Source organism: Python bivittatus, unplaced genomic scaffold (genome assembly GCF_059951505.1).
Source record: "Python bivittatus isolate LINGU-HERP-01145 unplaced genomic scaffold, Pbiv_v1 ctg000040_np1212, whole genome shotgun sequence".
NCBI classification, from domain to species: Eukaryota; Metazoa; Chordata; class Lepidosauria; order Squamata; family Pythonidae; genus Python; species Python bivittatus.
The window spans coordinates 3,502,579-3,529,228 of record NW_028277032.1 but is presented as its reverse complement, the minus strand read 5'-3'; the positions used below and the strand labels follow the sequence as shown (position 1 = coordinate 3,529,228).

The following is a 26,650-nucleotide window of genomic DNA, read 5'->3' as shown; positions in this document are numbered from 1 at the left end:
GTGGAGGGATATCCGTCAACTTCTGAATAGAGCTCACTGAGAAACTGAGAGGGCTGGCGTGCTGATAGAGTCTGCCTTTCCTTCACTAATGAGGAAGCCCCTCCTGGAGAAACGGTGGCTCCAATCTCCTTCTTGGTAAGCAAAGGTCTCCCAGGCAAGATTTGTGTGGACCCTATCACCTCTTTATACAAAAGTGATCTGCTGGCTGAAGCCCCTGCCTCCCAAGTCCCTGCAATTAAAGCAACTTCCAAAGTTAAACCCTGGCTTAAAGCTGGAATCACTCTAAACTTTCACAGTACAGAGAGATTCTGACCAAAATTTGCCTATAAAAATGTACATTTATATTCTTGTCATCGTTATAGTTATATTCTCAGTGATGACTATTGGAGGCTTTAGGATTTTAGCTCATAGAGCCTGAAAATGAAGCAACCCTGAATGTAACAGTTTTGACTCTGGCAAGCTAACCTGATCAACTGCAGCAATCGGGGGTTCACGGATATAACTGAAACTACTTGCAATCTCTGATTCTAGAAAAACATGAAAATGGGGACTTCCCTTTCTCCTCTAAAATGGAGGATGCCTTGCCCACATAAAGGGCTCAGAAATCAGACCACGCTGCTGAACCACATCTCAGGCAGCAGCCAGTGCATTAAGGTGGGGTCACTCAGCCTTCCAGGGCTGCTGGTCTTGTTCGGAATTCAGAGAATGCTCTGTGGGTGCTCTTGCATGAAGATTATTCTTAGTAGAAGCAGCTGCAGCTGCTGCTGATAAATTACTAGTATTATTTAATGTATTTTATAGGGTTTCTTACAAAGCATCTCCAAGTGGTTTAGGACATCCACAAAAACAATAAATCAAAACCAGTCGCACATCAATATCATTCAGAGTGAAAAGGAACGATGGGGGAAAAACATCAGAAATCAAACCACTCATCCGACTTTGGTACAGAGGAGGGTTGGGTGAAGGGAGAGGTCTTTCAACAAGCACTGTGTTGTGAATGGACGGGGTGGGGAGGTGAGGAAGCACCCAAAGTGTTGGTGCCACTACAGGAGAAAGCCCGTGAGTGACCCATTCAGAGGTATCCTGGGGTTCTAGCTGCAGGACCTTAGTCCCAAATTCTTCAAGGCTTCTACATAAAGCTGTGTTGGTCTATGGCGGCAAAAAGGCATATGCTTTCATGAGCTGCAGCTTTTTAATAAAATGTGTTAGTCTGAAAAGCTGTTACCAGACTGCTTCTGGTTGCACACAGAAACGTATGCTTTTCAATAAAATTGGTTAGTCGGAAAAAGTGGCAGAGTAAAACCGTGAACTTGGCTTGTGAGCTAATGGGTAGCCTGGGCAGTTTCAATCTCCAGTCGCAAAATATGAATAAGGTTCATTCTAGCATTAGAAGTGTCACTTTTTTTGACCAATTTTCCTTACATTGTTGAGATGCAGGAGAGGGCTTCTACCTACCGGTATCTATGGATAACAGCATTGAACATTTTCCCGTCGCTCCAGCAGGAGGAGAAGTTGGTGCACTTGATTCCCACATAACCGGCTGTTACTTTCTGTGACCACAAAAGGAGCTTTTCTTTAGCGGACATATCCCCCGACTCTCCACTGATGTAGATGTCAGAGATCTGAAAGACAAAGAGGTCCACAAGACCTTCAGGCCACTTTCCAGATGGGATGCCCACAGAACAGAACAGTGCATGATCCAGTAGCAGAGGTGGCCCCACAAGGCACTGAGACAAGATGGCTGCTGAGGTTGTCAGGCAGCTGGTTCATTCTGGGTGCTTTTTTCAAGGGGAAAGCACAGGGTGGGCCCATGTGATGTGATTTCTTAGGGTAATTTTCTGCACAAAACCCAACAAAACAAGAGAGGATCTTCATTTGGAAAAGAAGCGTATATGATGCATTACACAAATCCTATTGAGCCCCACCCAGCTGAGCAAGATCAAGGAAGCAAGAACTACAAAGATTTTAGAAAGATCTCTTTAATGCTAGACGGGGTAAAGGCAGACTCTTGGAAACCACAAAAGGAATGTCCTACCCTCATTTATTAAGGTGGAGTTTCTTTGAATGATTTGAAAACGTTCTTCCCAGGTTTCTTTCTACCTGAGCTAAGTTGCTATTGATGAGATAGGCTGTAAACTGTCTCTTGATTGTTTCTCTCTCACTTCCATTCCCGTCCCAGCCTCTCTACAATTCTAGCTTTTATTCTTGAAAAAAGGCCAGGTTGAGGATCATAAGCCTCCTTTCCCCACACCCTGAAGAGCCACAGACAAAGCAGGGATACAGGACCAGAAAGAAGGTGGGTCTGGCTGCATATGACCCAGCCACCTTCCTAGATTCAAATGTCTAAGAGCTGCCCACTTCAACAAAGTCTGAGCAGACGGTGTCATTATGATCTCCTTCCAGCCACAACATGTCATGCACCGAAAGGCAAAAATTAGAAGGTCACCAAGCTGTATGCCAGCCTTACCCAAAAAGCCAGGTCAAACCATCCACTACCAAGCTCATCAGACTAATTTGCTATGCTAGAATGGGTCATCAGTAGGCAAAGGAATGTACAGTGCATAAAAGATCTTTTCTTAATGCAAGGTATTAGTGAAAGCATGAAAGTATGTTTCATGGCTATTATGTTTCACAAAATGTATAGCTGGTGGAGGAAGTGTCAGCTTCTTGGATTTGAAAATATCTCCTAGCAAAGACTTTCTTTAAAAGCAATTGTCTGGTTGGCTGTGTTTCAGGACAATGTCTGTTATTTCGGAAACTCAACCCCTAGTTATAGCAGAAACTTCAAGGAGTGGATATTGCTAGATTAGTTGCTTTGCTGCAAACAAGAATATGCACGAACTATCTGCTTGATGCACAACACAGAAATCAAGCCCTATATCTTAAGATTTAAGCCCAGAGATTTAAATCATAAGCCTCTTTCTCCTGCCCTTTTGAGTCAACAGACTTTGGGGCTGCTCTGTTCCAGCCTTGAGGCTGCATTGTTCACACAAAATTGCTATCTGGTCTAAGCAGCACTGTCCAGCCACACCACTCTGGGCCTTACAGGTTGAGTGACAAAGCCAGCCAGCCCAGTGACAGCCAGAAGCCAGAGATCATGATCATGATCATCATGATCATCATCTATTGGATTTCTCCACTGCCTGTCTCCCCCACAATAGGAGACTCTGGGAGGCTTACAAAGACATTAAAACTATAAATATATATAAAAAAATAATATATATAGAATTAAAACAATACTAAAATCATCTCTCCTCAGTGAGTAGGGCCAGCCAACCTGGGCATCCCTTTCTCCTGCAAGGAACACACAACCAAATCTTTCCAGATCTGGAAAGATTCCAAATCTTAGAGATTCCAAATTTCCAAAAGATTCCAAATTTGGTAGATTCCTACCAAATGTTTCCAAATGCAGCCAGCAGCTGTACAGCACTTACCTGCACCATCAAACAGCTCTGACAGAGGACCAATTCCCTGTAAAGCTGCTGCCTTGCATATTTAGACAAACCAGTGAGGATTCAGATGTCCCTGGGATGCTCTCTGCTTAGCCTTTCCAACCCTAATACCTTTCAGATACTTTGGGGTTTTACCTCACTGTTCATAGAATTGATGAATAATGATATCAACAGAGGAAGAACATAAGCTTGATGAAGCTTTAGATGTCAGAGGTCCAAACGCAGAGACTACAGTGTATAAATATTTGCCAACAAGATCCTATCTTTTGCTCAATCAATTAAGTTATTTATATTCTGCTGTACAAATTGATTTTCCAAATGAGCTTATATTAAAGGAAAACTTGTTCAAGCAAAAATAAATTACTATATTAAGCATTAACACAAGGTAGACTTAAAACCAGATGAGCGCCATATGATAATCTATCTGTATACTAAAACTCTTGTGTCTGTAACATTCAACTATGCAAAATGGTGCATCATAGGGCAATAATTTTTGAACCAGGGTACCTCAAATGGGTTAACTTACAGAATGCATCCAAAATCTGGGACCCACTACTCCCATGGGATTGAAATTTGGGGAATTTGTGGCTGCTTCAGCACTGCTGCGCTGCCATACACAGCGCATCATCACATGATCATCATGGGTGTCTTCCTGACTTCTTTCCTGCTTCCCTCTGTCCTCTGCGCCCAATTGGCTGGTGGCAAGGCCCAACGGGCGAGTAGCAATTGGCTGCTTTGGAAACAAGGCAGAAATCTGAAACCTCTTAACAACAATGGGTGGTGAGGGAAGGACGAGGGAGCAACTCAGATGCCTGCTGGTGAAGTAGGGCTGGCTGGGAGATGCTGGCGGTCAACGGGCGAGCCCTCTTCCTCCCTCAAGGGATGGAGCCCTTGGGGACATGCCAGAATGAGGAGCGGGGGTGCAGTTTTCCTCAAGGTCTGTGGCTTCCTTTGTTCTACCTTCCCCCAGCAAAGTGGCAGGCAGTTCCATGGGTCAGCCGAGGAGGAGGCTTCATGGGGGGTCTCTTGAGGTGAGAGGAGGGCAAACAGCACAAGCCTATATTATATGTGGACAGGGAGGGAGGAAGAAGGAAGGAAGATTTCTGACACTCCCTGCCCGCTTTCCGCAAGCAAAGTCAATGGGGAAGCCAGCAGCAAGGTGTACGTTGCTCCCACTCCCACTGCGTTTTTGCCCTTGGTCATTCTCTTTCTCTGTAAAGGTAAGGAAATATCTCTGAAACCATGACCCAATGGGTCACGGGTTGTCCAGTCTACTATAAAATACTTCCAAGATAAAAAACCCTTATTAGGTTCAGTCTTAATCCAAATGCCAGATACAATTAATGATTGTTTATATACTCAGAACTGTTTATGAACAGCAATGTCCTTCCATAATGGCTAAGTGTTACATCTTCACCAAATAAACAACTGGGAAGAGGTGGCTTACTTCTTCCTCTCACCACTCATATCCCCAGGATGAACCCAAACCATGGTATCATTAGAACTGACTACATACATTGTGCTGAGCAAAAGTTTCCTTAATCATCATTTGTTCAACAAGGCAGGGTCATATGATATGCTACTCCATAAACTGGGATTCAAAAGCTAACAACTGCATTTGCACATCATCCTGATCCTATCTAGGCCTATCTAGGGGAGCAAATACTGGATTTTACTGCCAGTCGTATTCCCCCTTGGGCAGTATTCTCTGCTGTCCAAAGGATCAGGGGTGTTCATGTCCCAGAAATCTAAATCTTCATCAGAAGAGAAAGAGGGACCGGGTAATGCAGAAAACAACGTCAAGGCCTGCAGTTCCATTCCCTCTGGCTCCGTGGTTAGTGCATTAAACGTAGCCAGAAACTGGAACTTCTGAGCACTGAAGGCTATGCCTGGTGAGACAGGGAGGCAGTGAGGGAGGGGGGATGGCTCCTGGCTTCAGAATGGATGAACTGAGTAAAGGCTGAAGTCAACACGTTGCTGGGGTACTGCAAGGCAACGGTCAGGCTCACTTGCCCCAGCTACAAATTCCTATTCCATCTTTGTTTGCACAAACCGTCAGAAGCATGCCCAGGAACAGCAATGGCCCAGTGACCCAGTTTCTAATGAAAGAGAAAAAGAAGGTTGCCAAACACTTTTGACAAGTATGTGCCCTTTCAGGCTGGAGAGGAGTGCCAGCAAAGGAGGTGAGGTTCCCCTCTCTGTGCTGCTTGCTAGAGTTTCACTAATTAAGTAAGAAGAGAAAAGGGCATGTGTGAACGGGCAACAACATGACTGTGATGGAAGGGAAGGCGGCTGGGCAAAGGAGGTGCCCACTCATGTTTTCAGTTCAGAAAAACCACAGCTGGGAATTAAGCTGGGTGCCAGGGCAGCTTGTCCCAATAAGGTGGCTGCTGGTGAGACAGTCCAGGACTGTGGTCCCTCACTTCTCAAAGGCACCAGATTTGGGGGAGGGGGCTGGCTTAAAGTGTCTCTGGGGTTCTGCTTTTCCTCACCCACTTTCACTGCAGAACATGCAGCCTGGGGAGCCAAATTGGCAAATCCAGGACATGTAATAATTTGGAGCAATTTCTTCCGCTTCAGGGCATCAGAAGTTTTGTCTGGCCTTGTTAACCAATAGTTGCCTCAAACGTTTGCAGGTAGGAGGAGCCGTATCTCTTTCCCAACCTCATCCTGAGCTCTGGAGATAATTCAAATCAGGGAGCATTCTCTGAGCCTCTTCAAGGTGTAAGTCTGATAATTTACTTCTTCCTTTTTTTCCCTACCAGTTCTACAGTCAACCAGATGAACAAGGATTTGATTTCAAAATGTATTTCAAAGGAGCATAGAATTTTGAGAAATTTTCTTGGGGCAGGGGTGAATGTGCTTGCCCTTATTCATTTACAAGATGGCTAACAGGATGTGTGTAAAGCGTCTACCTGTCATCGTACCATCACCACTTCCTCTGCTTCCACTCAGTCCTTAGGGAAGCTATCCTGAGACAGCCCAGCCTTCTGGGGGACTATTCCAGTAGCAGTGCTCATGTCACTGCTAGAGAGGAGTCGTGAATCCTAGAGCAAGAAGAGGCCATTGAGGCGATCTAGTCCAGCTTGTTGTTCAATGCATCCCTGACCAATGGTGGTTCAGCTTCTGCATGAACACATCCAGTGAAAGGGGACCCATCAACACCGGTCACTGGTTCCACCCCTGAGCTGCTCTTTCTGCTAGGCATCTTCTAAATCTTTAGTTTGCAATAGATACGCTGTTATTTCTGATAACCCTTAATGGCCTTTTGCTGATTAGAATGGAGTAATGAGGTCTATTTATAGAGAATGGGTGGGATATGGCATGAAAAGATGGTTTGTTGTATTTAAGAGATGGTGATAAGTTGTTAAGGTTACCTATACTTGCTGGGACAAAGTGGGAGGTCACCTGCTTTTCTTTCTTTTCTTTTTTCTTCTTTTTCTGCACTTTTTTGTTTTTTCCCCTTTTTATATTTTTATCTTTTGTACTTTGTATTAGTGTTATCTGTATAATGTGCTCTTTCATCAAATTATTTTTAAAAAATAAATTTTCCAAATCTGCCTTCCTGTCACATGAATTCTCTGCTCCTCATGACAGAGAACAGATCCTTCAGTGTGACACACCATCAGGGTTTTTATATTGTATTTATTTATCCATTTATACAAAAATCTCTAACCTGCCCACTCCAGAGACTTTGGGTGGTATTGTTAACAATGACAACTCAAAGATAAAAATTCTCAGCACACCAAAACTAATCACATAGCAAAGGCATTCCATCCATCATCAGTACCAAATGCTCAGTGGGACAAGAAGGACTTAACACCCTTGAGAAAGGATAGTGGGGGGTGGGGAGCATGAAGCTCAAGGGGAGGGGGAAACTGTCCCACAGTGGGAAGCCACCACCAAGAAATAACACCTCTGCATTTTTCACATAGAGTGCAGACCCTCAGGGTCCCTTCTCAGAAGCACATAAAGGCAGACTGATTTTGAACAAACAAGAGGGTCTGCTGATACAATGGGGCCAGCACACTTTGGGTTTTACGGGTCATTTCCAACTCTTTCAATTGGACTTGGAAGCCGAGTGGGAACCACAACAGTGACTCAAGCATTAATACTATGCTGCTAAATCTACTCCCACTACTTGGTCCACTGCATTTTGGACCAAGTTCAGTTTCCAAGTCATCTTCAGAAGCAGCCCTGTGTAAGCCTATAACAAGAGTCTAATTCCACTGGACAAAGGCATGAATCATCACCGTCAGGCCTTGCCAATGCAGAAATGTTCACAAGTGGCACCCCGGTCAAAATAGTAGTGGGCAAAAACCGGCCTCCACCTGCTTCTCAAGAAGGAGCCATGAATGCAGGAGGACCCCCAAGTCATGGATCTGCTCCTTCAGGACACTCCAAAGCAAGGCCCAAGGCAGGATAGGTCTCTCCGAACATGGAGGTGGGCCTGGCAAATATTAGGACCAGCAGGAAGCAACCAATAGATACGACCTTCACACACGTGTCTCATTCAAATGCCAGCTGAAGGCTAGGGAGTTTCTCCCAGCCTCACGTCCTACAATTCTGTTGGAATTCAACTCCCATAATCCCCAGCAGCTGTGTTTGGCAAGTGAATTGGTCCACCTTCAGTTTTACTTATTTATTTATTTATCTGCTTTATACAGTGGTACCTCGGTTCATGAACTTAATTCGTTCCGCGACTCTGGTCGCGACCCGAATTGGTCGCGACCCGAATCAAATTTTCCCATAAGGTTCAATGCAAATACGGTTAATCCGTTCTGACCCCTCCGAATTTGGTCGTGACCCGATTTTGGTCGCGTCCCGAATCAAATTTCCCCATAAGGTTCAATGTAATTACGGTTAATCCGTTCTGAACCATATGTTGTTGTTTTTTTAAACCGCAAAAATATGACACAAAATACAGTACGAAGAGAGAGAACGCTAACCTTGCTCGAGGTGACTTCTGGCGTGGAGGACAGGAAGGCGGGTGGGGAGGCGGTTATTGCTTGGAGGGAGAGCCCCCCTCCCTACAGGAAGCCACGACCATGTGTCACGGGAGGGAAAATGGCCGCGGATCCTGTTCGTCACCCGATCCGGCGTTCGTGAACGGAGGCAAAATTTTGCAAATGGAGCTGTTCGTGATCCGAATTGGTCGTGAACAGAAGCGTTCGTGACCCGAGGTACCACTGTATAGCCATCTCACTTTTTATAGGTGGCTTACCATAAAGCAAATAAAAACACAAAATACATAATAGAAACCAAAACCAAAACCACACAGCAGCCAGGCATGATCTAACCTGTCATCCATACAACCAGGCGATGGGCTCTAGTTTTCGAGGCCTTACGAAAGGCCAACAGGGACAGGGACGGGGCCAGTCCAGTCTCAGGGGGTGATGTCCCAAAGGGCGGGTGCCACGGCAGAAGAGACTCTCCTTCTGGGCCCTGCCAGCTGACACTCCCTAGCTGATGGCATCCAGAGCCTGCCTGCCCAACCTACCTAATCGGATAGGACAGGTGGAAACAACTGGGGAGAGATGCTCCCGTAAGTTTTCCCCTTCCTGCCCTATTCACTGTGGTCAGTATTTTTATACACATTTGTTTTGCTCTTCTTTCAATCAACAGGTCAGGAAGAGAGAATTTCAGACAATCCAATGGGCCCAACACACAGGAGCTAACTGTTCCCTTTCCCACAGCCAAGTATTACCATACCTGTCACAGGTGGGAAGGGCTGGGGTGGAGAATGGCCTAGGAGAAAGGAAGACATTCCCACATTGCAAATTGGCCTCTGTCCCTCTAAGACTTTCCCAGGCTTCCCCTCCAAAGGTGTAGGGCTTCCATAATGCAGCGGCGATGCTTGATGTCATAAAAATCTAAATTTCATGTATGTGTTAATGGGATTGAGCTGGCCATGACTGATCAGGAAAGGGGCAGTGAAGTCGCAGCAGGGAGTCCCCCCTCCCCGCCAGCTGAGGTAAAAAGGATAAATTCCATAGTTGCAGTCATTAGGAAGGGCCTGGAAGATGAACTGCTGATATAGCAAAGCCCTTATACAGTCAGTGGCGAGAGACACCTGGCCTCCCTGTCTTAACAGTGATATTATAAAGCTAGAGAAAGGGCAAAAAAGGGCAACCAAAATCGTTACCAGCTGGACCAGCCCCCCAGGAGGAAAGGCCACAGCAATCTGGCTCTTTAGCTGGGAACAAGAAAGCCAACTTAGGGTAGTGGTTAAAGGCCCTGGACTAAGAGAAAAATCTGGGGAAAACTGAGCCCTAGGCATGGAAACCAGCTGGGTGATTCTGGGCAGGCAGTCTCTCCATCTCCCCAGAGGACGTTGTGACGAAGACGTTCCACTCGGAGCAAGGGGACCCAGGGTCTAGCCTTCTCTTAGGTAGGAAGCCTGCCGGAGACTGGGGGCCAGTCGCTCTCACCCAAGGAAGAAGGGATTGGCAAACCAATTCCGAAAATCTTGCCAAGGGAACTGCACTGGCCTGTCCGTGCACTCACCAGGAATCAAGACTGACCAGGAGGGCCAACTCATGCACAGTCTGAGATAAAGAGGGAAGGGCGACCTGACAGAGATCTGTGAAACATGCATGGCAGAAAGAGGGAATCTCTCCCCCTCCCACAAGGTTAGGCCTTGAAGCAAAATACAGGAGGATCCAGGGCCAACAGAAGGAAATCATTCTTTATCCAGCAGCCCAAAGAGGTGCAGGGAATTCTTTCAGGCGCATCGGGGGCCAATCTGCTTTTGACCCCCTTTGCATGGAAGAGGCGTGGAGGAAGCCTGAGATCAGGGACGCTGCTCCTGCACGTGGCAGCCTGGCTTGCCCTTCCCAGTTCCTGCAGAGGAGGCCTGAAAGGGCTGCTCTTCTGCCTCTCCAACAAGCTTCACAGACATCCCCAGAGTGATGCAGAGGGTGGGGCCGGCAGCTTCAGCAGCAGGTCTATCCTTGGCATTATTTCTGACATGGAATGTAAGTGACTGAACTGTAGGGAGAAGAAAGCTGCAGAGATCAAGAGCTCCTGGGTCAAGAAACCACATTAGGCAGCTTATAAATGCAAGACTTTTCTTTGAAACCTAGCGCCCGAAGACTATAGAGCGCTTGGTGAAAAAGAAGTACTATTTCCTGAAAATGGGACAGCGACCTCAAGTTCCTGTTCTAGCACAGCAGCACATTTCAGGCCCAACGACCCAAGTGCGTCTTAAAAACAAGAGCAAAGTTCTCATTCTCCAAACAGTATGACCAGGGCAAGGATGGAGATAAATCTATAAATGGCCCCTTTCTCTGCTACAAGCAGGGCTTTTCAGAAGGGCAAGCAGGGTAATTTAATTTTTAATTGCTGCTCTTCAAAAAAAAAAAAAAAAAGATATCCTTGTTTATGACCATCCATAAAATTCAATGGTTGCTCTCACACAATACAGGAAACTCTAAACCGATTAAAGAAAAGTAATACTTTGTTCACATGACTTTCCCAAAGAAACAGACCTGATTTGCACCGCATGCTAAGAGAATGGCTGCTTTAGAACAGGTGGAATCACAAACTACCCAATGTCAGTTTGGCCACGTTTAGCTTGTTGTGTGAATGCAGTTATTCAGTTCAATTGTAAGGTTACATTTTGTTGCAACCTGGAAAGTTTTATTCCATGATGAAAGCCAGTCAGAATGCATGCTTGTTCAGAAAATATAGGAATTCTAAAATGAAAAAAGCAAAAAAATAAAAAATAAACAAAGATATCCCTTTTTTTCCCTTAGAAATATTAGTCACATCTGCTAGTACTTGGCAGAGACTCTCTATTTTAAAATAGACGATGAAAACCAGAACCCCCAAGCTTCCAGCTGTTACGGGAGCAAAGAGGGTTTGAAGTGCAGGCAAAACATTTCACAGCCAGGATTCTGAGCAGTCAAAGTTGACTGATTTGTAAAATGGGTGCCAAGTAGCCTTTTGAGATGCTTCAATTATATCTCAAGGGCAGGATTTTCCCTTGGTGAAAACAATACCAGCGCTCCTCCTGAGGTCTTCTGTTGGGATTGGATGGAAAGGGTGGGAAGCCAGGGAGGCTGCAAGTGGCTGGAGAGAAGATGGTCTGTTCCCCTCCTCCTCTCTCTCTGCAGCCTCCCTTGCTGGCCACCCTCCCCAATCTCAAGAAGTCCAACGGGAGGATTTCCCTCCTGAGGTTTCTGTTGGGACTGAACAGTAGGGTGGGAAGTCTGGGTAGCTGCAGACAGCTGGAAAGAGAGTTGCACAATGACAAAGACACTGTCACACTACTTATGCCACCTTGTCAAAGAAGAATTGTGAAAATGCCACACTCCAGTCATGAGAATTTAATAAACAAAATAAGTAAATGTTTACCTAACTGATTCCAACAACAAAAACCAGTTCAGCCAGGATCCCAATTTCCCCTTTGCACACAGCCACTATTCTCAATGCCTAAGGAATTCCTATTCTGTATCTGCTTGGCATTTAAATGTTCCAAGAAGTCTCCTCAGAACAGAAAGTCTTCTGAATCTGAATGCATTCATTCTGCTTCGGTACTTAAAGATTCCAAGTGATCTTCCCAAGTTCCCAAACACACAAGCTGGTCTATTTTGCCAACCGATCCAGATGATGAGAAAGGAATTTGACATGAAGTGGGACTGCCCTAACCAGATCCAAACATTTTTACCAAAGAAAAAGAATAACTCTGTAAGAATTCCTGAACTGGGCTGGCACTGCTGCTTCTATTTATGGTGGCTACATCTCCATGAAGACTGCTAACCAACACGGTGGCATCTTCAGGTCCAAGCAAAGCAAGCCATTGAATGTGTAGCTGAGGACTTGCCAAGTTCACCTGTGAAACAGAGCATGCAAACTAGGACTTTAAACTCAGCAGAACATTCCTGTTCATGTTTTTTACTCTTTCAGAGTAGGGCAATCCATCCAAAACTCCTCCACTCAACTAACCCAAACTTCTGATCACTCAGCTCTCTGGGATGAAGGTGCATTAGCAATGCTTTCAATCTGCTCCTCCCTTCAGAGATTCCTTTCCACAGGGATGTGTTTGCTAAGGAGATTCTTACGAGTTGGAAAGGGGGGAGAGGGCACTCTCCCTTTACTGGGGGGATATCCTGCCAACCTATGGGGCCTCATCATTGCCCTCTGGGACACCCCCAACATTCTGCTGTAGAAGGAATGAAGTCATAAGTTGTGCTCCAAGGAAGCTTTTCTAACATGCCTGTTATTTCACAAAAGAAATCCCAAAGGAGGCCTTTGGATTCACCAGAACACTGAACAGCCTCTTCTCTCTGCTGGATGACGCTTACATATCTTCAGAAATATCCAGTAGCAAACATGGGCATGACATGAGATGGAAAGCTAAGAGGAGGAAGAACTGGAATGATGCCAAGTAGTCACTGAGGGAGAGGAACAGCCCTAAAATTAGACAGCAAAGCTCCTTTCTCTGATCTACCTTATCTAGTTATCAACGTTGGGTAGATTAATGAAAAAAATCAGTGAGGCAGGAAGGGCTCTTACCAGCCATCCAGCTATGTTACCCCACAGAACTGGTATAACAGACCAGACTATAAGCAACCCAGCTTTCTTAAAAGCATACAGGAACTTAAAATCCTTCCAGTTTACAATGGGATGCCAGATGTTTGGAGGAGAAGACTTATTTCACAGTAGTTCTCCCACAGCAATTGTATGTGTATGAACTTTATGGCATGCTTGGGCTCAAACTGACAAGGTTAGGACATGGGAAGAGCTCTCTGCAGATCTGTAGCATGCAACTTGAGCAACTTGCTTGAGTGTATCTGGAGCTATTGCCTGTATCCCCAGGCATTGTACTTCCTTTCTGCCTGAGGCATGACTTGGGGCCCAGCACAGATTGTGTTCTTCAGCCTTCCACAATTCTGAGCATGTGCCTCGAACCTCTGGTTCAGGCACACTGTGGAACCAAGAGGCTTCTGGTCCCCCCAAAACAGCTATGTCCATGCCTTTTAGCGGGGAGGGTGGGGGGAGGCTTAATATTTGAAAAGTACTAGTAGATGCCCCACTTTTTTCTTTTAGATTAAACATGCCCAGCTCCTAGCAACTTCAACACTTTTATCATATTTGCCGTTCTTCCTGTGATACTTTCCTGCTGACTTGTCAAGTTACAGTGGATAAAAGACGTCTCACTAACGGATACACCATTTTCAGCTCCTGAAAGAAGGACAAAAAAGCCTTCGGCCCCATGTTGAATTTTCACACATAACTCTTGATTTTGCCATGGGAGCAGCAAAGGTCATTATAATGATGACGATGCACCAGCATGTTGCTGAATAGGATTTGGTGAGGACTCAGTTCTGGACTGACTGCTAAACCCAACATGCAGATCTAGAACATATGAATTAACTGGGATGTTAAGACTGATCCTCCTCCTAAGCAGAAATAGCTCATGTATTTATTTGTTAGATTTACCTCCTACTTTTCTTTTGGTAGTAAAAGGCAACTGCTTCTTCCATTTTTTCCCACAGCAACAACATTGTGTAGTAGGTTAAACTGAGAGTGAGTGGGTGGCCAAAGTTACCAACTTAGCTTCCAAGACTGAGTGGGATTGGAATCTGGGTCTCCCTGGGCCCAGCCCAGTGACTTTTCCAATCGTCCACATGGGAATTACAATGAAAGGGTCTTTGGGGCAAGAGGGGCTCGGACCAAAGGAGACAGGCTTAATATCTGGGTCTTCTTTTGTTTTAGATGAAGAATTGTTGGATGTTTAAGTGAATTCTGGTCCACAAAAAACCTCCAGCCCCATATGTCCCCTTTCTATAACTTGAGATGACAATGCTCACCCTACAATAACATTTTTCAAATTTAAATTCCATCTAACAAGAAATATGTCCTGTTATTCTTTTTTAAATGACATTCTTCTTGAAAAGTGCATATCAGCTGGCTGATCTGTGCTGATGATGAGTTTCAAGGCTGGCTAAACTTTCTGAGAGTCCTTATCTCCACTGCCCATCATTCCTCACTGCAAATTAGCAATTATCGCTCTTTGGCAATGAAGACACCCACTGCAAGACTAGAAGGGGTGTTTCCGGCATGCTTGAACATGACAGAAAGTCAACAGAATCGGCCAGTTTGGCAACAGAGTCACAAAGAGAGCTTGAAACACAGGCCATGGCCTTAACCCTGGCCCTCAGAGCTGGCTATGAACTTCCAGACATCTTTTACAATCTCTTGCCCCTGGCTATGCAGGTGGGGGCAGATGGAAGGCAAATCCCAGAAAATCTGAAGAACACAAGGCTGAACATCTTTGTTGCAGAGTCAGACCAAGTCTCCCTTCCTCCATAGTTATTCCATTTTAGATTACTCCGAAGGCAGACATTCACAAAAAGAGTTCAGTGGCCAACAACCCACACTGTCTCTGAACATCAACATTTACTTCAGGACTTGTTCTAAGCACCAGGGCTCAGCCCTGGCATATCCCTGTTTCCCTCAAGTTACAATATGTTCCATCACAAGATGCCCCTCCTCAAACAGATCTGAGTGGAAGACACTAAACATCTCTCTCCTAAAGAGACAGAGATATCTGGAACCACCACATCTGCAAGAAGTTGTGTGAAGTGTATCAGTCCACAAGCTTTAAGGGAAGATGAGAGCTTACTTCACATTTGTTCTCTCTAGAGCTCATTGTCCAAGCCAGGTCTGTGCCCTGGATCAAAAGACCAAACAAAACCCCTCTCCTAAAATTGTGTTAATTGCTTTTACCTCAATACTGACTTCCTACAATTATTCCAGAGATCTGGAATTGGGGCATCTTTGCAAATTAGTCCCTCATATTATCCCTCCCAGTAGCAGCCAGGGGAAGGGGGCTCTTCCAGTTTATCCAGATTTCACTCTGTGGAAGTTGTTAAAACTCACCCCAGGAAAATAACCTGAATCCCACCCTGACCTGAATCCCTGTACGACTTCCATGAGTCTTGCAGCACCTCAGAAGGTTTGCCCCACAAGGAAGTCACACAGCATGCAGCCCTGTCCCTCCCGCATCTCAAAGAGTTGGAAAAAAGAAACTGCACTGACCCCTCCTTGAGCTGGCCTAATGCTCTCCTTTGTCGCTCTCTTCCCTTTGGGTCCATCTATTCCCAGAGAGGCAGGGAGTCTCTCTCTGCAGAGCGACACAGAGTTTCTGTCAGCCCCAATCACCTTTACCAGCTGATGAGTTGAGTCACTTCCATATCCTGAGGAGCACTGGAAGGTGCTGGAGGCTGACCCAGTGAAAGAGACCCTGCTTTGGGAGGCCGGCAGCTTCATGCAGGTGCCATCTTCTCTCTTGCCAACAGGTGTTTCTTGTGAAGATGGAGGTTGCAAAGGATTCTCCATCCCCTCGAGCTCCATCTGATCCACCATAGGTGATGGTGTGGACAGCTCTGAGATTGTGCCCTTCTCCGCAGTACAAGAAGCTCCCCAAGTAGCACTTGACAGACTCTCATTTCCTTCTTCACTATTCCAGTTCTTGCAGGACTCTTCCGCCATCATTGTCGCTTCTTGTTGCTGTTGTAGCACCTCCAACTTCGGCTGAGCCCAAGAACCCACCAATGCAATGTTGCCCAAGCTGTTCTCCCCAAGTACTTCAGGCAAAGCCTCCTTTGGCAATGGCACCAGAACTGCTCGGCTGTTGCCCAAACCCACTGGCCTCTGAAAGGCTATCAACTGGCTGGCCACCTTTTCCCGGTTCTGCTCAGCCGGGTTGTCTAGCAGGCGAGCAATGACGGTGGCTCCCCCTTCAAGGAAGTCTCCTGGGCTTCCAGATACAGAGAAGGTCTTTTCAGTCACCAGGTGAGCTCGCTCAAGCATCCCCTGAAACTTCTCCCTCACCTGCACGACATGCCCTTGCTCCAGACTCTCCATCTCCAAAGCCGGCCAAGCCTCCCCATACGAAGCAGTGCCTGGGTGCAAGCCCTTGGCCTCTCCTTCCTTTGAAGGAGACCCTCTGAACTTTTTGGATGCCTCGTCCTCCTGCTCAGCCATCTCAGCCCTCTGGGAGGGTCTCTCTGCTATCGGATCAGGCATCCCCGGTGCCATCTGCTTCTTCCCCTTCCTCTTCCGCCTGAAGCGGGCTTTCTTTTTGGGGGAGAGGGGAGCATTCCCCACCTCCCCGGCTGGCTCTTTCAGCTCCTTAACACAACCCAGAGTATTCCCCATCTCCGTGGTGCGCAGGACTCCAGTGGCAATGCAGCGAAGCTGCCACCGGCCTCCTGGATAAATCCCAGCGGCTGCTTCATCAGATTAGATGCCCATTTAAAAAACGCACACAACTGCGAGCACGCTCACACATGAATAACGAACACACACTCCCGCACATCGAGATGCTCCTCCTGCTGAGCCGCTGCCATTCTCAGACAGCCATCTTACGAGAGAGACGGGAAGCTGGAGGAAGAGACATTCAAAGCACCTCACTGCAGTTCAGAAATCACTTGACCTAAAAGCAGCCGGAGCCGGGATTGGCTGCAGCATCTTCTCTCCAAATATGAGGTAATGGGAGAGCTCCCCTCGCAGAGCCAGAGCCGAGCCGGAGCCGGAGCCAGACACAGGCAGCGGCGGGCGGGCGGGCGGGAGGGTGGGAGGCGGGCGGGCGGGTGGGTGGGTGGGAGGGAGGGAAGAAGAGGCTGCGAAGGGGTGTGGCACCGAGGCAGAGAGATGGAAATCAGGAGACAAAGTTAAAAAAAAACCACAACAAAACAGGAGCGAGAAGAGGAAGGTGGGGTGGAAAGGGTGAGGGGGGGAGAAAAGGAAACATTCGAGAAAGAAATCAGGGCATTGTGCAAAGCCACGGAAAATGCACCGCTAAACCCCATCGAGGGATTTGGGCTGGGGAAGATTAACCTCAGCAAAGAAAGCCTCCTTCCAGCTGCATCTAAATATCAAAGGCAGGCGTTCTGGAATTTAAAGCTGCTCTCGGCTCTGAAGAGCATCGTGAAAAATAGGTTTTGCAGTGCTCCTCAATCATGGAGTTTCCAGGGTGCCTCAACCCCGTTCAGTGGGGCCGAATGAACCCTGATCAGCCAAGCCATCCAAAACCAGAAGCTGCCGGGAAATGGTCGGACCCTCAGATCCCCATCAGCTCTATCCACGTCCCCTCGGGGGCTTATGAACAATCAGAACCGAAGGGAGGAGAAAAGAGGCTATCCTGATGTGCAGCTGGAGACCACTGTAGAACCCAGACTGACCCTCCTGCCCCAACTGGACTGGAGACTGGACGCTGATGAGGAAAGTGGGCACCTTCCAGTTATTCAGCCAATGGAGACCATCAAGCTCAGAGGAGCTTTTATCATCATCTTGCAAAGTAACTGCATTTCCTCCCCAATTTTTTTTCCCTTAAATTGTTAAAAAAATAACTTGACATCAGAAACAGGTAATCTGGTGCCCTCCAGATGTTCTCGATTCCCACCAACCCCAACCAGCATGGCTGATGGCAAAGATGTGTGAAATCTAAATCATCTGGAGGGAATTGTGGAGCCTATTCCTGCGTTATAGAATTGCAGAGGCATAATGGTTTCAAAATTTTCTTAAAAACACATAGCCAGAAAAACTAGGCAGAACTTTGGGTGACTGCTCAGCTGGGTTTCTCACATAGCACAAAACTAACCAGTGGCATTCACGTAAGGATCGCTAACCTGGGCAGCTTTAAAAGGAGACTGGATAAATTCAGGGAGGATGGGTTATCATTGTTACTCCAAGGCTGGAGGCAGCCACTTGCAGGGGAACAAGAGTGGGAGAGGGGAAGGTCTCCCTCTCCTGCTTATGAGCACCCAGAGGCGTGAGGTTGGCCACTGCAAAAAACAAATCTTGGACCAAGATGGGCCTCCACCCGATGCAGCTGGGCTGCTCTGACATCCTTAATAGGAGCTCCCCTTCCCTAATACAGCCACGGTACATTACAATGCGGGTGGAACACGATGAAATAAACAGGGGAGGGAGATTGCAATCCCTCAGTTCTGCAGAAAACTGCCATTCTAGCTGCATGCTAAGTGGAAATATTAGATGTAGGAGCCAAAAGCTTAGCGGCTGCCATATCTAATAAGCCACCTCAATCTTTGGGGACCAAAGATCACTAGCAGCTGCATTCCTTCTTCTCAAATTTGCCTTCTGGGTCCAAAGAAGAGAGATTTTCTTAATGGCAAGAGTTCTCTGTAAGTTGGGGGGGAGAAATATGGACCCCCTCCCTCTTCCTTGTTCATCCCATTCAGCCAACAAGTGAAAGAGTCTAGACCAGTCTAGACCTCAGCAACTTGGACGTCAACTCCCAGAATTCCCTATGCTGGCTTTGCTCTATGCTTTGCAGAAGGGCAAAGAGCAGTGGGTCCAATGCTAAGCAGTCCTGACCCACAGGTTCCAGGTCCCAGGTAGGGAGGAGCGTGGAGGGTTTCCTTCTGGTTTGGAAAAAAAAGCAGGCAACAGTCAATTGTTCCCAAGAAGCTGCCTTGACACTGGAGGATTTCCTGGAAGAGCCTCAGCTCCAAGTCTTTTGAGCCAGAGGGGCGGGTAGGTTTTTTCTACCAGCCAAAGTAACAGCAGAAATTACCCCCCTTTAGCTGAACTGGCATCACTTTAATTGCGTGGGCTGCACAGTCAGGGCAGAGCAGGCTGTGCACCACCGCCAGCCACAAGGCATTCACTTCCCTGATTTGCATTCTAGACAACCATCATCACCCTTAATTAATTAATTCATGCTTTTGAATACATATATTTCACACTGAAAGACATCGGCTGGTCAATCACAAGAAGGCCTTTACGCAATCTAGTTTTTAAGACAAAGATGAATAGCTGCTTCTCCTTACACCTAGATGTAGTTAACTAACTCTGCCATGGGTGCAGCATCCTCCTCTATTTTGCCACTCTGCCGCTGGAGATTGTGTCTGTCCTCCAGCATTGACTGAAAGGTGCCCATCTGAACACAAGTTTGATCCCTGCTGTCTGCTCTGATTAGTAAACAGGTGGACCCTGTTCGAGATGGAAATTACTGTTGCCCTGTAGCGATGGGTCAGACAGGAGGCATCAGATCATGGAGGGGCTCCCCCCTCTTCAATAGGAGCAGGGAAAAGGGGAGCCTAGCGGAAGCAAAAAAGCTCTTGTCAACAAGAAGCAAGGTCTGAGGAAAAAATTCCCCCAAAACAGCAAGTCTGCACCAAAACATCAAGGAAAAGTTTCTTGAGCATTAAAAGATGTCACAACTTTACTTGCCTCTTTTTCCCAGTTGTTACTTTAAGGAATACTTGTAAGACCAAACTGGTCTCCCCAAATCCACCTTTTTCAAAATCCAAATCAGCAAATGCTCTTCCATTTCTGGACCCTCCAAATGATCATGTCTCCAAGCAAGCATTTGCAGAATGAAAACCAAGCCCCCACAGGGATTCATGTAAATGGAGAACGACTCAGTAGGGCTGGGGTCAGAGCAAATCTGCCCCAATCCAAATGGTGCTCAAAGAAGTCCTATGGAACTGCAGAAAACAAGAGGCCCTGGGAGGAGCCTTCACAGTGACCCTTTCACTCCAGCCAAGCCAAGTTGTGCTTCTCATCTCCACCCAGAGCAGCAGCAGCAGCAGCAACATGGAGCTTCTGGGCATGTGCACATTCACAGGGGCTCCTCTGCAGCCAGACCCTCACCCATTCTTCCCTCCCCTTGTTCTTGAGACAGCAGTGCCACCTAGTGCCTGCCTGGCAACAAACGGAGGAGGGGGTGGGGGATGAACACCACACTGATATTGGCTGAAGTCAGACCTGGTTTCCCTTGAACAAGCTGTGGAAGCCAACAGACACAAGATGGGCCCAGCATGAGGCCATGAAGGTTGTGTCTGCCTCTGCTTCTGGACAACCCACCCAATTCATTAGCTGCTCCTTGCAATGTCAGCAGGGGGATAAATCTCTGAATGCAATAACTTAATGTGATTTTTAAAAAAGAAGTATTACCTGGCAGACACTAAGTAATGGATTTCTTTCAGCTCAATTGATGTTATTCTTTTGGCATTTCTTTACCCCACCTTTCACCATCTATACAGAGAGTAGTATATACCTGGGGAAAGGGCGGGGGTGAGACCTTCCACTGTCACCCTGGCACAGAGTGCCAGGGAGATGACGCAAGGCTCCTTGGCCCCGCAGGTTGGGGCTTCGCCTAGCAAGAGACCTGGGATGTCCATGTTCAAGGACTTCTTCAGACCCACGTTCCCTCCACCTTGCAGGGCTCAGAGCTGAAAGAAAGCCTGCCTCTCCCTGGCCCATGGAAGCTCTACTGGGCTGGCCCCCACTTGATGTTCCAGCTCTGGGTTAGGATTCAGCCCCTCTTAAGCCCAAAGCTCCATGGAGGTGGAATGTAGAGGGGCTGAAATTCAGTGGCACAATTGGGGCAGGTGTTTTAAAGAAAATAAGAATTAAAAATAGTACTAGTGAAACTCTTACCTGGAAGTGAAGGATAATCGTCCAGATCAGACCCAGGGTCAGCTTCGGGTTCCCATCTGTGATGTCATCATTACGAATGTTCACCAGTTTCACCTGGAAATGGGACCAAACAGGAAGATGAAGCAGAGAAAAAGGGAGCACTGCAGCAGCTGTCCCATCCCCAATGCCAGCCTCCTGTCAGCCGGGTGTCCAGTGCCAGCAACAATGTCTTGGCCATCTTATCACCACACAAACAATGTGAATTATGTCCTTTGTGCAGTGCCCTCAGGAAACAAATGATGTCAATTTCCCCCTCCCTGCCCTCCAGACAGACTGGATTTACTTCCCAGAGATACCCATTCTCTTCTGAAAAATATGGTTGCGGCATTTATTGGCTGACTGTTGTTCTACCAAAGATGCTCACAGCAACAGGGAGAAACGTTATGGGGATCCACATTGTCCCATCAACCTGCCCAGCTCCCCTTAAACCCACCCAAACAAGCAGCCAGCAAACACTGCATGGTGGCCCTATGCCAACAGTCCTCAGACGATGGCTTCCCCTTTATTTCAGTGCAGCCCACATTAAGGGGAGGGGGTGTCCCCCAACCATCCCACTCAAAATGCGTTTCTTCTTTCTGACCAGGTTAGCGAGTCCACTGCCTCTGGCATCCTTACTCTATTCAAAAACAAGCTGGTTCCATTTGGATGCAAGTCCAATTCTGACTTATCAAGAGGGAACGGGGGGGGGGGGCGCTCAATTGCGCTCAACTAAACAAAGGTGCTAAGCAAAGCAGGAAGGGCCTTATCGGAAGTCAGATCCTTGGCTTGTTCTGCTCCTCTCAGTCAGAGTCAGAAGCCCAGAGCAAGGCCACCGCCAGCTTCATAACGAATAAACACTGTTTCATCAGCCAAAACCAGCTGGGAATACTTTTGGTCATTTTGAATTCTGAGCGTTTTTTCTCTAGAAAAATGATCGATCTTTGCTGAATCCATTTACAACATTAGTGGCATTTTGGAAGCATGTTGCTTTTTCTCTCATATACACCTCGTCAGTAAATACAGCTGCTTGTTGTCAGACTATTTTAAAACTTGCTTCAAAAATAGGGTGTTTTCATCAGTTTGCCTTCAAAATATCCCAAGATATTCTGATGTATGCAGAAATAATTAACAGCACACTAAAAGGTAAGCAGATCTCTTTTTCAATTTCATCAGCATGCTCTTCTAATGAGAATGTTTATGAATCTTTGTAAGATTAAAAAAAAAAAAAGATGCACAAATATTTAGAGATTTGAATGTGAAATTTTCCTGGCATGAGGATTGATTTTATTTTCCATGCCAGTTGTGCCCTTTCCTCAATCAGGAGCCCCTTCAGTCAGTCACTCGTGCCCTGGTCAGCTCACAATTGGATTATTGGAATGAGCTCTACATTGGGCTGCCCTGGAAGGCCACCTGGCTACAAATGGTTCAAAATGCAGTGGCACGAGCACTAATAGGCACCTCTTGGTGTGCCCATGTGTCACCACTGCTACGTGAGCTGCACTGGCTGCCAGTTGGCTTCCAAGTGCAATTCAAGGTGCTGGTTATTACCTATGGAGCCCTGTATGGCAGAGGGCCTGGATATCTGAGGGACAACCTATCTCCAGCTGTTTCTGCCCGCCTGGTGCATTCCAGCAGAGTGGGTGCACTCCAGGGCGTCTCCAAAAAATGTGGCCATCTTGCGGGATCGAAGAAACATGTCTTCTCCATCACAGCCCCACCCTCTGGACCAGCATACCCCCCCCCCCCGGAGATGAGGACAGCGCCCTCTCCTGGGGTCCTAGGAAGCTCTGAAAACCTGGCTTTGGTCCCATGCCTAGGGTTGATCTATTATTGTTTGTCTAGGGCCCCTGCTTTGTTTGAGTTGTGTTGTTTAAAATATTGTTTTAGTCTGGGCTGTTCATTTCGCTTGATGTTTTACCTGTTTTTTTGGATTTTCCAGTGTTGTACGCCGCCCAGAGTCCATTGGAGTTGGGCGGCTAATAATATCAAACAAATAAATAACTAAGTTTTGTGCATACTTCTAACTTTTTTTTGGTTAATATTTGCATTTGTGTGCATGTTTCCCTGATTTGTAAACCATATTATAACATTCTGAAAAACTATTCACTGTTCATTATATACACAAGTTTTAGCTTCACCACATGTTTAAGATGTCCAAAATGACCAGGCTTATATAAACCTTCTGCTGTGACAACCTTTCAAACATTCCTTCCCTGCTGCTATTAAATATTAAATTAATTTCCCCAAGGGCTAACTTCCATCATATCTCTTGGCATGCTAATGAGCTCACGAAGATTTCTTATCCCTTCTCCATCCCAAATATTATCTTTCAAAGAAATAACAATCTGCAGGCCTTATAAAATGCTAGCCTGTGCGTGCTGAACCCACACCCTAGACAACCAACCGTTGGAAAGAATGCAATACCTACATCATTTCAGTGGAGTGGGGGAGAAGGACACACTTTGCAACTAAAATGCTTTTTCCAAGCCCACCCTATAGACTGAGAACGATTCACACAAATATACAGCACGTAGCCAGATAATGCTCTCCTATGTATTTACAGAGCACACACAAGATCTGGCAAGGTTTCTCACAAATCTGAACCAGCAGCTTATGAGGCATCCCAGCCTTTTCGCGTTCATGAGAACCTCTTCACCTGGATCATGCTGCAAAGGGGCATGCAACGAGGTCCTGTGCAAAGGGATCGGGAACAGAACCTGGGAGATCACTATCTCAACCTGTGCTGTTCCATTAAGAGGCCTTTCAGTTTTTGAAGCACATCCCTCAGCTAAGGGGTCAATGTGGAGGGTCAGCAGTGCAGTGCTCACAATGTCTGAAAATCTCTCACTTGAGAGACGAGGAGATTTTGGCCATATACAGATAGATATCCATGATATTTAATGAAATTGCACAGGACGCCCACTGCCTACAAAAGTTGTTATCTCCTGGGTTATCGCAGACTCTCTTAGTCAGGGCTGGCTTTAGCTGACAGCTTTCTTGCGCAATGGCAGCTTGGTGAAGGAAGAAGAACTCTGTGCTAAGCAGTCAGGCCTGCTTTCCTCAACAAGCCTGCAGTCTTTAGGTGCTCAGAAGACACTTGTGAGAGCAATTTCTCACGTGACCACAAACAAACAACCTGATACCAAATCAGTCTGTCACCACAACAAGACAGATGGAAATCATCCTTCTTGACTGAAGGAGAACGCCTACTAGCCTCTTACATTATGCAGATGGGAGAAAGAGGGAAAAGAATTTGATTTCATTATAAATAAGGCTCGCACGTGATACACAGCAGTTGCTGGAATTCTTTCGTAATGGGTTCTTTAGCTACTCTATATAAATTTACTAATCAGAGCCTTTGTAACCTTGGAAGCCTATTCTTGCAATTCCTTGTCTAGCCATACAACACTGTTCTATCTCTAGTATTGGACCAAATTCAGTGGTTGCTTTAGTCAGCTTTAGTACATGCAATCAATGGAGAAGGTTCCCATCTTATTTTTGCATTTTGGGAAACAAAATACAGAGAGCCAAAATGACAAAGACCCCCTTGGGTGTATAGTAACCCCCCCCCTCTGGCCTTCCAGATGCTAGCATGCGTTTATCAAGAGATTAGCCTTTTTAATGAACACATAAAATTGCAGCAAGTAAATAAAGAGAACCAAGCATTCCTAGCTTCATACTTCTCCTCATCTAACTGCCAAGTAAGTTGCATCTTCCTTGGCTACAGAAGCAAAGGGATGGAAGATGGTCTCTTCTGTCCTTTGGGCAGGAAGTTGGTCCCAGAGGACAAGAAAGGCGGACACGTGCAGACATTCCCAAAGTTCCTCTCCTTAGAACAGCGCTTAGAGGGTCATTGACTGGGGCAGCAAGCCACACTAGAGGCACCCCTACAGTAATGCAGGGTGAACAACCTCCACCCCATTTTGTGCTCCAGAGCACCCCCAGGTTGTACCACCAAAATCTGGGAGCAAAATAGCTGGCTCTGCTAATTGATTGTTTGGTATTTTGGACAAAAATGAGGAAAGGGGGAAATGTGTGTACCAAAACACATTCATTTATACCCTTAAAAGCCTCCAAACTCCCACTTCCTAAAGCAGGGCAAACGTCTCCAGTCTCACCAACCTCTGTCATGCCACTGGAAATATCTCCCTGCAGGGACCCTAGTTATTATTTCTTTAGCTTGTGACCCTCACAGTGGGGCTCCAGGGGGTAGGTTGGGAAGGCAACCAGAGTAGTTTCACCCCAACCAGATCCAGCCAGCTGCCTGGAGCATTTCCCCAGGCCCTGATCCCCCACCCAGGGCCATGAGAGCTGGGAATTCAGAGAGCGTCAGATCCAGCACACCTGGAGGGTACCAGCTTGGGGAAAGAAGGCCTACAACTTCAGCACGGGTCAGATCCTGAGTGTGCTAAGACTTAACCATGACTTTCAAAAGATGCTCTGGGCGCTAGTGTTCCCACCCTGGAATTAAGATGGGTATTTATGACAATCCTGCCTACAATCTGCCCCAACAAGCTAGCGAGAGCATTTCTCCTGCCCTCTGAAATAACAAGACAGAGGAGTACCTTCTGAAACGCCTCTGTGGAAGAATGAACCCTGTGCCTCCAGCAAAACTCTGGTGTATTTTTAAACACAGGGCGAGGGGCATCATTAAGCTGTTAACACTCCTAAGGGCAGGGCACGTCCCCTTGCCTGAGCCAGCAGCCCCCAGAAGCTGTGGGGAATGAAGCTCATCCTTGTCATCATCTTCATTCTCAAATGAGAATGTCAGGTCAGGACACGTAGGAAAAGGTGGTGCTGACTGAGACTCCAGTCAGGACTCCCCCCAGCAAATGCGGAACATTACAGGCACGCATCTCCAGCACCCTCGCTTTAATGACACTTTTACTTGAATGGGCTGGACAGAAACAGAATGGCCTCATCTGGTCCTGTGTCCATTCCCCACACTGCTATGGCTTCTCTAAAGAGACTCGGTCTGTATGCATTTTGAGTAGGGGCAGAGAAATCTGTTAGCCTTCTCTTACTTTCTCTCAATTTATTCCCATTTGGGCACCTTCTAACAACTTTTTTTTAATGAATAAATCTGGATTCTCAAATGGACCATGTTCCTGTGTGGCTTTCTAAATACACACATTTTTGCAATCAATGTTTCTGTCTCTGTGTGCATTTATATGTTAGTTTCATCAATATATACACCCTTCTCTGCCTAACAGGCCTATTGATTTTGTTCTGAAGACTGACAGCATCCAGAAGTGTGAATATCTTCTGTGTGTATCTACGTTTGGGAGGCGTGAATGTAGTTTGGAGCCAGTATGGTGATGGAGTACGTCAGAAGGTTAGACTAAGACTGCGGAAAACCAGGTTTGAATCCCTTCCTATCACTATGAAGCTCAGCGTGCAGTCTTCAGCTAGTCACTGTCTCTCAGCCTAGCCTACCTCACAGCACTGTTGGGAGGATAAAATAGGGAAGAAGAGAGGCATCAATTTCCAAGCACAAATAACAAATAAGACTGGTCCATGTCAAAAGGCAACTTAGTTAACTTCTCCTCTCCCTCAACTTAATTGCAACCAGCAAAGGGAATCATGTGGTTGCAGGTCACTAATGGAAAAAAGGTGAGGAATGAAAGGAGGCGCCGCAGCCCCCCGATGGGGTCACAGCGAGATGCTCTTACCTGTCGCTGTTTGAGGAAGTCAAGAGCGATCTGCACGTTCTGCAATCGGTGGAACCGCATCCGGCCCTTTTCTCGAGGCTGGAAAAC

General features: G+C 46.6%; 1 protein-coding gene across 15 annotated transcripts in view; it reads right to left on the bottom strand.

The window, feature by feature from the left end:
• The window catches only part of MACF1 (microtubule actin crosslinking factor 1), a 305,205-nt gene that overhangs the window by 169,024 nt on the left and 109,531 nt on the right, over nucleotides 1–26,650 (bottom strand). For all 15 annotated transcript variants that reach the window (XM_088153923.1, XM_088153929.1, XM_088153958.1 and 12 more), the window contains 3 exons: nucleotides 26,564–26,641; nucleotides 20,874–20,966; nucleotides 1,456–1,622 (listed from right to left, as the gene is read on the bottom strand). In XM_088153923.1, coding sequence (XP_088010049.1) covers nucleotides 1,456–1,622; nucleotides 20,874–20,966; nucleotides 26,564–26,641 — 338 coding nt within the window. The remainder of the gene's footprint in view (nucleotides 1–1,455; nucleotides 1,623–20,873; nucleotides 20,967–26,563; nucleotides 26,642–26,650) is intronic.